General features: G+C 36.8%; 1 protein-coding gene across 9 annotated transcripts in view; it reads left to right on the plus strand.

Moving 5' to 3' along the window:
• Positions 1-15,939, plus strand: part of TANC2 (tetratricopeptide repeat, ankyrin repeat and coiled-coil containing 2) — a 442,578-nt gene that overhangs the window by 323,827 nt on the left and 102,812 nt on the right. For all 9 annotated transcript variants that reach the window (XM_010330283.3, XM_010330284.3, XM_010330285.3 and 6 more), the window contains 2 exons: positions 7,332-7,613; positions 12,166-12,299. In XM_010330283.3, the coding sequence (XP_010328585.1) occupies positions 7,332-7,613; positions 12,166-12,299 (416 nt within the window). The remainder of the gene's footprint in view (positions 1-7,331; positions 7,614-12,165; positions 12,300-15,939) is intronic.

The following is a 15,939-nucleotide window of genomic DNA, read 5'->3' on the forward strand; positions in this document are numbered from 1 at the left end:
GGCCAGAAGACCTGGGGCACAGATTGAGGGGAAGTGATGTGAGATGCCTGCAGGGGTAGGTAAGCAGGGTTCAGAACATCTAAGCCTTGAGCACTAAGGTAGGGAGTTTTTATTTTATTCTAAATGCAATAAGGAACCACTGGAGGGTTTTGTGTAGGGAAGTGATATGGTCCTTTTAATCATCAGACAGGCCCAGTGCCAGCACTGGTTATTCCAGCCTCAGCTGGGGCTAGCAATAGGAGTAGTTAATGAGAAGGTCCCTTTCTTTTCTACTACTTCTAGTTTGTTAGTTCTTATTTTATGAGCTTCTTACTCTTCTCAGCCTACTGCCCTTTCCTATGTTAGCACGTGCTTATATCAGTTCGTGTTTCTTTCCCCTTAATGTAATTTAAAAATAATTATCAGCTAACTTGTAGAATTCAGATCTTCATCCTATACATAGTCCTCATTTCAGTGGCCTGCATAAAATAAAAGCCTTAAATAAAGAGGATTTCTGGGCGGAGTGCAGTGGCTGATGCCTGTAATCCCAGCACTCTGGGAGACCGAGGCGGGTATATCACGAGGTCAAGAGATCGAGACCACCATCCTGGCCAACACAGTGAAACCCCGTCTCTACTAAAAATACAAAAAAATTAGCAGGGCGTGGTGGCACACGCCTGTGGTCTCAGCTACCTGGGAGGCTGAGGCAGAAGAATTGCTTGAACCCAGGCCGAGATTGCGCCACTGCACTGCAGCCTGGTGACAGAGCAAGACTCTGTCTCAAAAAAAAAAAAAAAAGAAAAAAAGAGGATTTCTGCTACATTTTTATATTCTGTAGAATTCAAACTCAGAGTTTCAGGGCTTGTATGAGTGTAGAACTGTCACATAATCACAGAAGAATATTGGTGTGGTTCTTTGATTTTCTCTAGAGATTAACTCAGTAACAATTTTGTTTACTGCAGTTGAAATTAAATTTGAGCATACTCCAATGTATCCAGAGTTTTAAATATTTCCTCCCAGATGTTGAGGCTTTATCTCTAATTCATAGTTGGGGGAGGCCTTTACATAACAGAAAGAAAGCAGGAAAGCTATTTCTATCCCATAGTAATTCTCTTCATATATTTTTATTTTGGTGCTCTTCAGCTCTGTAATCCCGCAGACTTGAAACTGTGGGAAAATCTTTGGTTTCTTCCCCTCCGTATCTCTCTACATCTAATTTTTTGACAGGTCCTACACATTTCTTCACTCTTTCCAGTTTCATTAGTAACTCCCTGGTTCAGGACTTCATCACATTTTCTGGGACTATTGCTGTGAGTAGTCTTCAGGGTATCTCTGGTCTGTCTTCCCTCTCCAGTGAGCCTGCCTTATTATTAGGTCCACTTAAATGGGTCATCACTGCCTATCAATGAAAGGAAGTATAAACCAGATACTCAGCCTGACATTCAGACTGCCCTGGCAGAAATAGCTGATTTTATATATTTGTATTTTTTTATTTTTTTAATCATTCTATGATAGCTACAATAGTTAAACACTTTAGCTACATATACTTTGTTTTAATTTTCTAAAAATGTATACGCAATAAAAGTGGAAGTGAGATAGCCAGGTTATATATGCTTGTTTGTTTCAATTGATGTAGTTTAATTAGTTGCTGGATTTGGCAGTAGTTATATTCACCCATGCATGACAGAATAATTTGTGACTTTGATAAAATATTTGCTTATTTTGTCTTTGGGTAAAATAACCAATTCATTTTGCAGCTTTTAAAAAATAGCTAATATTCCTATTGAAAATTTTTCTTTAAAAAATTCTAATTAAATATATCATTAATCATATCATAGCTTCACTATTTTTGCTTTGGAATATTATTACCTTCCATCTGTATATACCGTAAATTGTAACATAATATATATTCTGTTTTTAATTCTGTTTTACTAAATTTTATTTCATAAATACTTCCACATTGCCATGATTCTGCAAAGTATTACTTTCTATTTTAATGTCTATGTAATTTTTGGTAGGCATACCATAGTTCACTAAATCATCTTTACTAACACCATACATGCTGCAAAAAACATGTGAGTGTGTACGTGTGTTTGCACTTTTCTTATGAAACATTTCCTTCGAATAAGTTCCCAGAACAGGATTTTAAGGTCAAATTGGCATTTCCAAAATGCCAGTTCACTAAAAGTTGGACAAATTCACAGTGCTACCAGTAACTAAAGAAACTAACATTTTTTAAAAGATGGTTTTGAATATGATTATATACCCAAAAACCCCTATTTTTTCTAATAGTAGATATAGTTTGCTTTAATTTGTATTCGTTTATTTCAAAGGTAAACATTTTTAAATGTTTGCTTTCTAAATTGTCATGTGAATTATCTGGGTTTTTTAAATATGACATCAAAACTAAATCATTATTTTCAAATGTATATCTGCTAAAATGAAATAATTATCTATCTTTGGTTTAAGAAAATGTTTTATGGTTATTTCAAGAAATCTACTATTTAGTGAAACTTAAATGGAGTATTTCTGATTAACCGTCAGAACTGAGTGAATAAAATGGAAAAGATTTCTTATGGTAAATTTCAAACGAATTCTGGAAATTATTTTTGAAACTATGTATTTTTCAAAATCTACTGAACAAAAAAAAACAAGAATAATGATGAGAGACTCACAATTACCTAATACATAATAACAACTAAATCAGCCTGACATGGATACAGAAGTAATAGACTTACAGATAAGTGGAACAAACTAGATAACTTAAAAAGAAACCCAATATAAATAAGGTAAAGTAAGCATTATAAATTAGTGATGATTTAAATTGTCAATGAGAAAACATTTGGGGAAAAAAAATAAAAGTTAGATCCCTACTCTCTGCCAGACTCAAAAAAGCATGTTAATGTTTTTATACTCCTGGATTAAGAAGGAACTTTCAGAGAATAGCACTAAAGGCAGAACCCACAAAGAAAAGGACTGATAAGTTTGGCCATATAAACTTTTTGAACTTCTAGAAATTAAAAGGAAGAGGCCAGTCATGATGGCTCATGCCTGTTATCCTAGCACTTTGGGAAGCCAAGGTGGGCGAATCACCTGAGATCAGAAGTTGGAGACCAGCCTGGCCAATGTGGTGAAACTCCATCTCTACTAAAAATACAAAAATTAGCCTGGTGTGGTAGCACATGCCTGTAGTCCCAGCTACTCAGGAGTTGAGGCAGGAGAGTCACTTGAACCTGGGAGGCAGAGATTACAGTGAGCCAAGTTTGTGCCACTGCACTTCAGCTAGAGTGACAAAGCAAGAGTTTGTTTCAAAAAAAAAAAAAAGTTACTTCTAAAATAACAAGAAAGAAAATTTTTTAAGGCAAAGAACTGAATAAATTATTTGCAAACAATAACTATGAAAGGCAAAGGATTAATGTCCTCAGGGTTAAAAATGTTCTCACTAATTCAGTAAGACAAACAGGCATTCCAATGGAAATGTGAGTAAAAGCCATGAACAGGCAATTTACAAAGGATGCAGAATAGCCACTACAAATGTTTTTTAAAAAGCACCCTTCACACACAAAAATCACTTCTCATACTCAAAATATATGTTAAAAATAATGAGATGCCATTCTTGATTAACAAGGATTAAGAGTAATAATACTACCCTATGATAATGAGACTGTAAGAGTTGTGGTTATTGTCACATAACCAGTATAATCTTTCTGGAGAACAATTTGGTAAGGTCTATCAAAAACACAACCCATTGACCCTGAAATTTCACTTCTAGCATTTTGTTTCAGGTAAATAAGGAAGGTGTGCCAGGGTGAATACATGATGATGTTTATTGTACAACTGCTTGTAGTACTGCTTTTCATGAGAGGAACTAGAGTATAGTAGATAAGATTCAAACGGATAAAAGACCTTAGGCAAATAATCTCTTTTTGCCTCCATTTTGTATATAAAATGAAAGTAGTAATAACTGCATCTTCAGACTGTTAGCATGTTAGAAGGAGTTTCTGGCATATAATAAAGACTATTTCATTGTTAGCTATGATTATAGCAGTGGAAAACCAAAGTAATCTAAACATACAACAGTAAGATACTGGCTAAGTAAGTTATGATTAGTCATGTAATGGAAGAGTCTATACATATTAAAAATGATAACAGATTTATGTTTTATCATGTAGAGAAATGTTCACATTATATTACTCAATGAAAAAAGTAAATGATGAGACAGTATATATAGCATGATCCCAGTTTTGTCTTTAAAATAAGTATATATGGCACAGACAAAACTCAGAATACACGTTAATAGCATTTCTTTCTAGCTAATGGAAACAGTTATTTTTTTATCTACCTACTATTCCTAATTTTTCTATAGTGAAAATATAGTGAATAAAAATATAGGAAAAACCAAATAGAGAAAACAATTGAGCACTTTCTCAAAAAGGTGAACCTAAGAGTTTCCATGTGAACCAGAAATTCTACTCCTAGATATATAGCCAAGAGAATTGAAAGGTTATGTTCACAAAAAAGCTTGTACATGAATGTTCATAGCAACATTTAATCAGCCAAAACGTGGAAGCAGCTCAAATGTTTATTAACTGATAAATAAACAAAATATGGTATATCCATACAATGGAATATTATTCAGCAATAAAAATAAAGAATAATATTAAGCCAAGTAAAATAAGTCAGCAGTAAAAGACCACATACTCTGTGGTTCCATTTATGTGAAATGTCCAGAATAGGCAAACCTATACAGACAGAAAGTAGATTACTGGTTGCCAGGGATTGGGAGGAATGAGGAATAGGGAGTGATAGCTAATGGATATAGGTTTTATTTGGGGGTGATGAAAGTGTTTAGGGATAGATAGTGGTGATGGTTGCAGAACTTAGTGAATATACTAAAAACCACTGAATTGTATATTTTTAAAGACTGAATTTTATGGCTTGTGAATTATATCTCAGTAAAATAATGTTTAAGAAAAGTAAAATAGGATCTATTAGCTGTAAGACAGCAGATTTTAAAAGGAATTTGGCAAATTAAAGTTAATTTTTCATTGAATCCTTTAATTACAGGTATGGATTTTAAAATAATAGATTTTTTTTGTTCTATCAAAAGCCATATGCATGCATATGTTGATCAAAGTACTAGTCACAGTAATAAAGACATGGAATCTCCCTAGGTGCCCATCAGTGGTGGATTGGATAAAGAAAATGCAGTACATATATACCATGGAATGCCACATAGCCATAAAAAAAGAATGAAGTTATGTCCTTTGCAGCATCATGGATGCAGCTAAAGACCATTATCCTAAGTGAGTTAACACAGCAAGGAATGAAAAAACAAATTCCACATGTTCTAACTTATAAGTGGGAGCTAAACAACGAGCCCATGGCTCGTTGACATAAAGATGGTAACAATAGATGTTGGGGCCTGCTAGACTGGGGAAGAAGTGGAGGGGCAAGGGTCAAAAACTTACTAGTAGGTACTATGCTTGGTACCTGAGGGACAGAATCATTTGTACCCCAAACCTCAGCATCACGCAGTATACACAGATAACAAATCTGTATGTCTGCCTCCTGAATCCAAAATAAAAGTTGAAATTATTAATTTTTTATTTTACTTTAGATTCAGGGGCACATGTACAGATTCAGGGGACAGAATCATTCGTACCCCAAACCTCAGCATCACACAGTATACCCAGATAACAAATCTGTATGTGTGCTCCCAAATCTAAAATAAAAGTTGAAATTATTAATAGATAAATAAATAAAAGTAAATTTTGTTGCAGAAATGTGAATCAGGAAATTGTAAGTGACCCTGTAGCTGTATCTTCACAGCTTCCCCTAACCCCCACAACCCCACTTTAGTTAATGAAAACTTGAGGCATTTAAAAACTGATATAGGAAACCATTTGCGTCTGTTGTCAGAACTTGGCTTTACATCTTAAATTATTTGCACTACTTTTGGAATTTTTATGTCTCTATGTTTTCTCATGTAAGCTGCCATCTCTGTAGCTCACCTTATGGTGCATAAGTGGTTCAAGTATGTTCTAGAATAATGTACCAAGTGTAAATTATCTCATTTTCCCCCTTGTGATTTCTCTTTCTTCTCTTTCCATTCCCTTCCCATTACTGGCCTTTCTTGTGCTCCCAAAATATTTGAAAAATTGAGTTAGGGTATAGTACCTTATTTTTAATTAATTCTTTTCTTAAGCATTTTTTGAACACCTAATATATATCAAGGCAATGTGCTAAGGTTAACAAAACAAAAATGAAATACCTGGTTTCAGACAGATAAAGTGATACCTCTTAGAGCTGCTCTGGAAACAGTTTTGGAGGTCATTTAACCCAGATACGGACCGTCAGGCAGGACTTCTTTTACCGTCAATACAATTAGTAGATCTTCTTTTAAAGCACATCACATCAATTCTGCATTTTTAGAAAACTGTTGACAGTATAGCTTATTCTTGGTACTTAGCAAATCCTATAATTGTATAAGAACAGAAAAAAAAATTTGAGAAAAGCAGTGGGAATCTATCCCCAAGGTATGTATATAAGCCAAAAATTATTTTTTAATTGGCATCAATATAAGTAGTACAGGCACAGAGACACTGAATGAAGGCCTGCCTTCTGCTCAACTGCTTAGAGTGTTTAAGATCTTTTAAACCATCAGAGCTTTTAGTGGGTTTGCTTCGCCTAATAATAATACCTACTAGATTTTTTAAGATACCATCATGAACTTAAAGGAATTACTATTCTCATTGTTGTTTTTAAAGAAACAAATAATCTCTCTATACTGCTTTGTTCAGGACTGATTTTCAACTGACATATACTGGTATAGCCATATTGGTTGTTAGGTATTGAAATATCTTCTTACTGGTTGGTAAAGAGCTACTGTTGTAAGCTGTCTGGATGCCCTGCCACAGCCTGGCCTTTCCAACAGGAACTTGACTCCTGCACCTCCCCACAGTCCAACAATTACAAGGTTAACCAAGGCATAGCAGGAGGCCTTTAGGACTCTCTGCTTCCCTAGGCTTGCATCCCATACTGATTGCTGGTGCTTGGGCCATCCCTTTACTGTAATAATTTGAATATCATCCCGACTTTCTGACTGATTGAGTAAATCATTACTGATTTTTATCAATGTTTGCGTTCTGCAATCTAGAGTATCAAATAGCTCTAACTCACCTGTGTTGCTTATCTGTATAGAATCAATATTCAGAGGTACATTATTTCTGAATAAGCCCAGAATGCCATCATACTATAACTCAAGTCTCTTAAACCACACTGCATTTTTTAATTTATTTCTCTCAATGTTGATGGTTTGACCTAAGTTCTATGTTCTCTTGTCCTTTCAGTTCGCTTTGCACCTTATAGGCCTCCAGATATCTCCTTGAAGCCTCTGCTCTTTGAAGTGCCCAGCATCACTACAGAGTCTGTGTTTGTTGGCCGAGATTGGGTTTTCCACGAAATAGATGCTCAACTTCAAAGTTCAAATACCAGCGTGAACCAAGGAGTAGTGATTGTGGGAAACATTGGCTTTGGCAAAACTGCCATCATCTCCAGACTGGTGGCCCTTAGCTGCCATGGTACAAGGATGAGACAGATCGCCTCAGACAGCCCACATGCCTCTCCCAAACGTACGTATTCCTTTTTAAAGAACTCCCTGCTTCATTGGTGCTGAAGCTTTTCTGACATATTTATATTAGGTCATATATCCTTTTATTTTCTCATCTGCAAAACCTGACTTCCACGTGAGGACTATTCATTCAGAGTTGAGAGAAAGAATGTGATACTCTATTTACATCTAACCCACATACCCAATAGCCACCTAAGCGTTACTGAAAAAAAAAAAAAAAAACCTTTTTCATGGAATAAATTTATGACTCTTCCATGCTGGCTGTACAGTTGGTCTGTCCTTTAGATAACGACTGCCGCAGTTGCCAGTAGAGTGATTTGCATTCATCACTGTCAGATTTTGCTCAGTCTGTGCCCAGTTCTTCTTGGATTTGCCAGCACGATCTGTTTGCATCCTTCATTTCTTTGCTGTTGACATCAGCGTTGTACTGCTTGGACTTGAGCTTCATTGTGTCCTTGAGGGAGTTCTCCTGCTTCCTTGCGAAAAGGTGTTGAGCTCTCATATGTATTCAGGCTTCTCTCATCACAAGCAGGGGGCAGCTTAATAATCACCACCAGGATCTTACTGATTTATTTTTTAAACACTCATATGGTACTTACTATGTGCCAGACACTCTCTAAGCTCTTTACAAATATTAATTCATCAAATTCTGCTGTCAGCTTAGTGAAGTTGCCTTCATTTCACAGGTAAGTAATCTGAGGTTCAGAGAGGTTAAGTAAGTTCTCCCAGGTTTTACAGCCAATAAATGGTGAAACTAAGCAGTCTGATTTCAGAGGCCATTCTCTTACCCATTTTGCTATGCAGCCTCTCCTTATTGGTGAAACTCACTTTAGTAAAGAAAATAAATAGAAATGTATCGATGTTCTTCTTGTACATACTATATGTATAGAACCTGTGTACCTGGTTTCTTTTCGAAGAAAACCAAAAAAAGAAACTACTGCTCTGCCAGTGCAAATCAATAATCTTGCCCACCACGGACTTTCAGACAGCAACCACTAGAAACGGTTTGTGTGAGATGATAGTAGTTACAGGATCTAGCACAGTGCTAGAAACATAACAGGAACTCACTGAAGACCCTCCAAACTTCTTGGCTTCCTATTGAAGCTAGTTAGTAGCCTTGTATCATTAAGGAAGCAGATTGCCTCTGGTAAGCTTATGGATGTCTAACGTGGAAGAACTAGTGTCATAGAAGAAAACTGTTTGACTCAAAATACCTCTTACCAGGGTATGGTAAGAATTGTTATGGAAGAATTCTTTTCTTCAGAGGCATATATTGCTAGTTTCTAAATGAAGCTCTTATGAGGTAGTTTGGCATAGTATTGTTGGAGTCAGGAGCCCAGGGTTTGTGCCCCAGCACTCAAATTGACTAGATTTTGTGAACTTGAGAATTTTACTTTCATTCTTTAGAGCTCAGTTTTCTTATTTTTAAAATGAAGAAGTGTGACTAGTTGATCTTTCAGAATTGTGTCTGCTGAAATTTTGATTCTGAGAACGTATTTTCATGGTTAAAAGTAACTTTCCACACTATTCCGTTATTTTTCTTTTGAGTACCATCAAGTATTTATCACACCAAACTGCTGTTTATCTGAGTAGTCCAAGTGGCTTGCTATTTGAGTGTGTCAGAAAGGTCTCTGTGACTCCTCTGTATATCATAGTTGCAGATAACAGAGTGGTAGAATCATGCATGACAGAAAATAAATCCCAAAGACAAAAAGAGCTGCTTTCACAGAAAGGAGAGGTACCTGGGGATGTCCCTATGAGCCTGGGGAGGGGCGGGGGAAGCAAGAGTTTATAGAAAGCCCGTTTGCTCCCCAAAGCGGAGATTCTTTAAAGGCAGTTCATTGAGTTATTCTCTAACATCCATTGCCTTCTTGAGAATCTCCAGAAACACCAGGACACTCCCCATTCATGAGATAAACATCCATTGTTGAGACTGTAGATTTGGCCTGACACTTAACTTTCAGAGTTTGAAAGGGGTCAAGAGAGCTAAATAAAGCAGGTGGCTCTGTACATCAGAATTACTCAGAACCAATGTTACCTTATATAAAATAATTTTTATTACAATTTGTTGACAGCCAAACTATATTCTATCTCTGCCATCTTAACAAAACCAAAAGAAGGGTCAAAAAAATGCAAGCTGTTTTTTGGCACAATTCTAACTGTTACCTGTATGAACTGGTGCGGAATATGTTACTGGCGGCAGCAGCAGTTTTTTTCACTAATAAGAATAAGAATGATGTCTGTATATGGAGGGTTGGCTTAATTTTTTACAGAGTTTAACTTAAATTAAGCTTGGTTGGGTTTATTTGGAACTTCACTGGCTTTCTTAATCCTTGGGTGATGGTACCAATTATATAGTTGTAGTGATAATAAAAATATATGGGAAATTATTGGAGTTCCCAACTTCTATCTCTGTATCGTCTGTCATTCTTTCTTCTGCCCCTGCCTTCTTTCTGTTTGGTATTCAGACAACAGTAGAAAGAAAAGCCGAGCACTACTGCTGTGGAAAGTGGGAGCAGTTTAGCCTGCAGTACTGCCTTGCTTGGCTGTCCTTCCCCCACAAAAACTCAGCCCCCTAGCCCACCCACTCCTTGTCATTTCCCTGGAAGGATGTAGAAAAGCTGTCAAGGCAGGCACTAGCCTGTCATCCTGCTTTCCACCTCCTCTCCCAAACCTGACACCCCTGTCAGTCTCTACCACCACCACCACCATTATCCAGCTCCCCCCAACACACACACACAAAGAACAAAAATATTTCTGTGAAAACAGACCCATTGTGTAATTCAGAATTATTACATTAACTACAGACATTCTCAGTATAGTAGTTGGGGAAGCTCTAATACAAGATTGTATGTTCCTATCACTAAAAGTCTCAATGTAGTTAATTTGGATTTGACATTTGCCAGCAGCTGCCAAGCCCCCAAACAGCTGTTAAGTAAATAAATCCTACCCTCCCTACTCTGCTTGTATCAGCAGTCTCTTTTGCCAGTTTGCTATGCACATTGACTACAGCCTACATATTAACTTTTATTTCTACTGTTGTCTGAATACCAAACAGAAAGTAAGGCATTCAGACAAAAAGGAGGATATTTACAAAAGGAAATAGCTAGAAGACAGAGGGTATTTGGACGGTAATTACCCACAAAATCAAATACCAGATAAAGGGGAATAGAGTAGGAGGAGGAAGTGAACAGCAGAAATAATACAGTGACATGCAATCACTGAACTTCACCTCAACTATGATCAAAAAAAAAAAAAGTTACACATGTCTTTAATTTCTTTAGCCTTTTTTTTATTGTCATCTCCCATAGCCACCCCCCTGCAGTTATCCAGGATTCTATCCAGTGACCAAGAAATTTATTGCACCAGTTGAATGAAAGAAGTCTAAATTCACTCCTACTGGTAGGGAGTTAAATGAGGACTACTGTTTCCTATTCCTTCTTTTTTTTTTTTTTTTTTTTTTGAGACGGAGTTTCGCTCTTGTTACCCAGGCTGGAGTGCAATGGCGCAATCTCAGCTCACCGCAACCTCCGCCTCCTGGGCTCAGGCAATTCTCCTGTCTCAGCCTCCTAAGTCGCTGGGATTACAGGCACGCGCCACCACGCCCAGCTAGTTTTTTGTATTTTTAGTGGAGACGGGGTTTCACCATGTTGACCAGGATGGTCTCGATCTCTCGACCTCGTGATCCACCCGCCTCGGCCTCCCAAAGTGCTGGGATTACAGGCTTGAGCCACCGCGCCCGGCCTATTCCTTCTTTTCAATGGCTATTGGCCATCAAATAACAACTTCTAATATTTACTTTGGTATCCATTTTTAAAGTATGATTTTATTCATAAATATAGTCTATAATTTCTAATATATTTTCTAAATAATAAGAACAAATTGAATTTAAAAAATCTTAAACAGTTTTATTGAGCTGTAATTTACATACCATGTAATTCACCCATTTACAGTGTTCAGTATTTTTAGTATAATTTACAGTGTTGTACAGCAATCATCATAATCAAACTTTAGGCCATTTTCATCTCCCTGAAAGAAACTCATGCCTGTTAGCAGTCAATCCCCATTCTCCCCTTAACCCTCTTATTTCCAGCCCTAGGTAACCACTAATTTACTTTCTGTCTCTATGGATTTTCCTATTCAGGGCATTTTATGTAAATAAGATCAAAAAATATATGGTCCTTTTTTTTTTAACTGACTTCTTTGATTTAGCATAACATTTTCAAGGGTTATCCTCATTCTCACATGTATCAGTGTCTCATTTCTTTTTATTGTTGTGTTGTTTTATTGTTGACTATTGTCTATTGAATGGATATACTGTGTTTTATCTGTTCATCAGTTGGTGGGTATTTAGGTTGTTTCCACTTTTGGCTACTATGAATCACTCTTCTATGAACATTTTTGTACCAGTTTTTGGGTGTAATGTGTTTTTATTTTTCTTAGGTATATACTTAGGAGCGGAATTGTTAGATCATAGAACAAATAGAATTCAGCCATTTTTCCTTTAAAGTTTTATGATTATCTGATGCAAACATCTAAATCTTTTAATACAGATGTGGATGCCAACAGAGAGCTGCCACTCACACAGCCACCTTCAGCCCACTCATCTATCACCAGTGGAAGCTGCCCAGGAACCCCAGAAATGCGCAGGCGGCAGGAGGAGGCAATGCGAAGACTAGCCTCACAGGTACAATATGATTCCCAAGTTGGGGGCGTGGTAGTTCCATTTTAATATCAAGGAAGCAAAGACAGGGAGATCTTTGGCAAAGTGAACAAAAATGCATAAAGGTGTACCGTGAGAACGTGGAGAAGAGTTTCTCTTTCTTTGCTATTCCTAGAAGAAAACTTTATTATGGGATCAGAACCTTAGAGGTGGAAAGATCCTTAGAAATAAAGTCTTCTCGTGAATAAATAAAAAAGTTCAGAACCAACAAAGTGGGTTGGTTGGTTGGTTGGTTGGTTTTGAGACAGAGTTTCGCTCTGTTTCCCAGGCTAGAGTGCGATGGTACAACCTCGGCTCACTGCAATCTCTGCTTCCCAGAATGATTATCATTCCTCAGCTTCCCAAGTAGCTATAGCTGGGACTACAGGTGCATGCCACCATGCCAGACTAATTTTTGTGTTTTTAGTAGAGACGTGTTTTGCCATGTTGGCTGGACTTCTCTCAAACCCCCTACCTCAGGTGATCCACCCGCCTCAGCCTCCCATAGTGCTGGGATTACAGGCGTGAGCCACTGCACCCAACCAGAAGTGATATGTATGTTTTACCCAACATGAGGGTATAAGTAATCAACAATTTTTAATTTTTATAGCTTAAAACTCTTATACTACACTGTCCATAATATTTTTTATACATTTGGGTTTGAAATCTCTATTTTTCTCAAAGTAAGCACATAGAAAAATAATGCTCAAAACCAGCAATTCTCTTCCTCTACCCCTCCCATCTTCTCCCCACAGGCAGCCACTTTCACCTCTTAAGGAAGTTTCTCTGATTTTCACCTCCATATTTCTAAATACTACTCGTATACTGCTAAAATTTTTATTAGTTTACAAATTATCTATTGCTTCTTATTATAGATGATGGGAATTACAGCTCTTTCACCTTCCTTCTTCCCACTACCAGCCCAATACAATTATTGCATGATTTTTGGCTGAATCCATATTACAGTATTTTCATTATTAATACTATACAAATATGTCACTCTGGAGCCAAGGATAACATTTCCTTCTTGAACAATTTTGTCTTTCCTTGGGGTTTATGAAATGCCTCATTTTTAAATTTGCTTATTTTTCTTCAGACCTTTGGCTAAGTCATTCCATAACCCATAATGTAGTTTCATAAAACATCTCTCAATACAGTTTTCCACACATACCAGTTACATTTTTTACCCGGGAGGCCTTCGTCCTAGAGCCCTCCATGGAGCTCAGTCTGGACCAGTGATGCTCTGAAAACTTACCACCTTGTTCTCCTGGGAGTTCCTGTCACTTCTCTTTTGTGTTTCATCTCATGTCATATTCTTTCTCAATTTTGTTCTTCATTTTAGTGGAGCATATCCTCCAGTAGCTTCCTAACCAAAAATGCATAGGACGTAAATTTTTTGAGACTTACTATTTCAAAAAGCATCATTATTCTATGTTCATACTTGCTTATTTGTTCGACACAGTATTATCATTCTAGGGTAAAAATTATTTTTTCTCAGTTTTGAAGGCATTGCTCCTTCCAATATTGCTATTAACTACTCTGATACTATTCTTATTCCTCATCCTTCATATATACCTTGTTTTCTCTCCAAAAGCTTTCAGAATCTTCTTTTTATCACCCTTCTTGGATCTTTTTCATTTATTCTGTTGGTACCTGGCAAGCTCTGGAGATATTCTTTAATTCTGAGTAATGCTTTTGTATTATTTATTATAATTTCCTCTATTTTCTCCTTCTACAACTCGTATTAATCAAAAGTTAGATTTCTGGATGGGCACAGTGGCTTTTGCCTATAATCCCAGCACTTTGGGAAGCCAAGGTGGGTAGATCATCTGAGGTCAGGAGTTTGAGACCAGCCTGACCAACATGGCGAAGCCCCATCTAAATATACAAAAATTAGCCAGGCATGGTGGCACATGCCTATAGTCCGAGCTACTCAGGAGGCTGAGGCAGGAGAATCGCTTGAACCCAGGAGGCAAAGGTTAAGGTAAGCCAAGATTACGCCACTGCACTTCAGTCTGGGCAACAGAGCAAGACTCTGTCTCAAAAAAAAAAAAAAAAAATTAGATTTCCTATACTGGTAGGATAGTCCTCATTTTCTTAATCTTTCTCTTCTGTTTTCTATACTTTTGTTTTTTGGCTTTTTTTTTTTTTTGGTGAGCAATTTGGAAACAAGTTCACTGTTTATTCAATACATGAAAATGGTCCAGCATGGTTAAACATATGACACATTTTACATTTTCTTACCAGAAGTGAAACATCCACATTTACATAATTGCCCAAAGTTATGTTGTATGTTGAGATGGAAAATTTATAATAAATATCTAAAATGCTATATCATCATATAATGGTTTTAATGGTTTAACAATTGGGAATGATAGAGTCCTTCTATGAGCAACTTTTAGAAGAATGTCTGCTTAGAACACATTCTCATATATGAAATTATCTTTCCAGTTGCCCAAGGATATTTATTAATTATGTGCTTGTTTTAGTCCTGGTTTTAATATTAGAGCTATGATATAGACTTTATTAAAACACACATACACACACACATTCTCTCCATCAAAGTTGGAACAAATTATGCTCAGTCTTATTGGTAACAAGTTCCCTTCATCTGTCTTTTCAAGATTAAAGTTTATTTAAAAGGAGGATATTAAAAATTACCTGTTTTTTGGCTTTTTAATCCACCTTTGAGAGATTTTGTCAACATTACTTTCCAATCCTTTTGCAAAAAGTTTTATTTCGGCTCTCATAGTTTTAATTTCTAATAGTTATATCTTTTTCTCCGTGGTCTCTTCCTTTTTTTTTAGCATCCTGTTCTTGTTTTATGGACACAATGTATTATTTACTTAGGCAGTGAAAAACTGATTAGAAGCTTGTGTGCGTAGAGAGCTTGACTATAGAACATAAGATAATCTACCTTTTTTGGAAATACCCGAAAGTCAGTATTTCTAAGATTTTTCCTGGGCTGTTCATATTCTCTAGCAAAGAATCCTCCAATCTTCTGACTGGAGGGTGTATGTCTTGGGTGCCAACATCTTGGAGCTGGGCAGGAAAAGGGGGCTGGAGTTTCACTGTTCAATATCAGATATTGTTTTCAGTCCTGCACCTGATCTCTGCCTTCCTCAATGTGTGGTGTCCCTAAGTCTAGATTATTGCTTGCTTATTTTCTCTAGTTCTCTTTCCTGTGGTTGTTGGGGAAGGTAGTCACCTGGCTAGGCAGGGCAGGGATGGGAATCTGGGGATCTAACTTCTTCTTAAATAAACTTCAAATAAACTCTGTGTTTTCGGGTCCCTTCTTCACCCTCATCTTCCAAGTACCTGGTGCTTTCAGTTTCTAAGCTTTGCTGAAGTTTTATAGATGATCTATAATATTGTAAGGTTCTAATTTCTTCATAGAAACACAGTCCAGCTCTAAGCCAGATGCAGCATATTTTCCCAGACACATTATTGATTATCCCAACTCATTAGTACACCCTCATCTGTAAATTGGCTTCTGCAAAGTCTGAGATTTCCCTCAATTCATTGCTAAGTCATTGTAACTTTAAAAGACCTCTCTGTTTTTTCCTAAATATCCCCTGTGTAAATGGCCTCTAGCCTCTTCTTTAGAAGCGTTAGACCAAATATC

This window comes from Saimiri boliviensis, chromosome 17 (assembly GCF_048565385.1).
Source record: "Saimiri boliviensis isolate mSaiBol1 chromosome 17, mSaiBol1.pri, whole genome shotgun sequence".
In the NCBI taxonomy this organism is placed as follows: Eukaryota; Metazoa; Chordata; class Mammalia; order Primates; family Cebidae; genus Saimiri; species Saimiri boliviensis.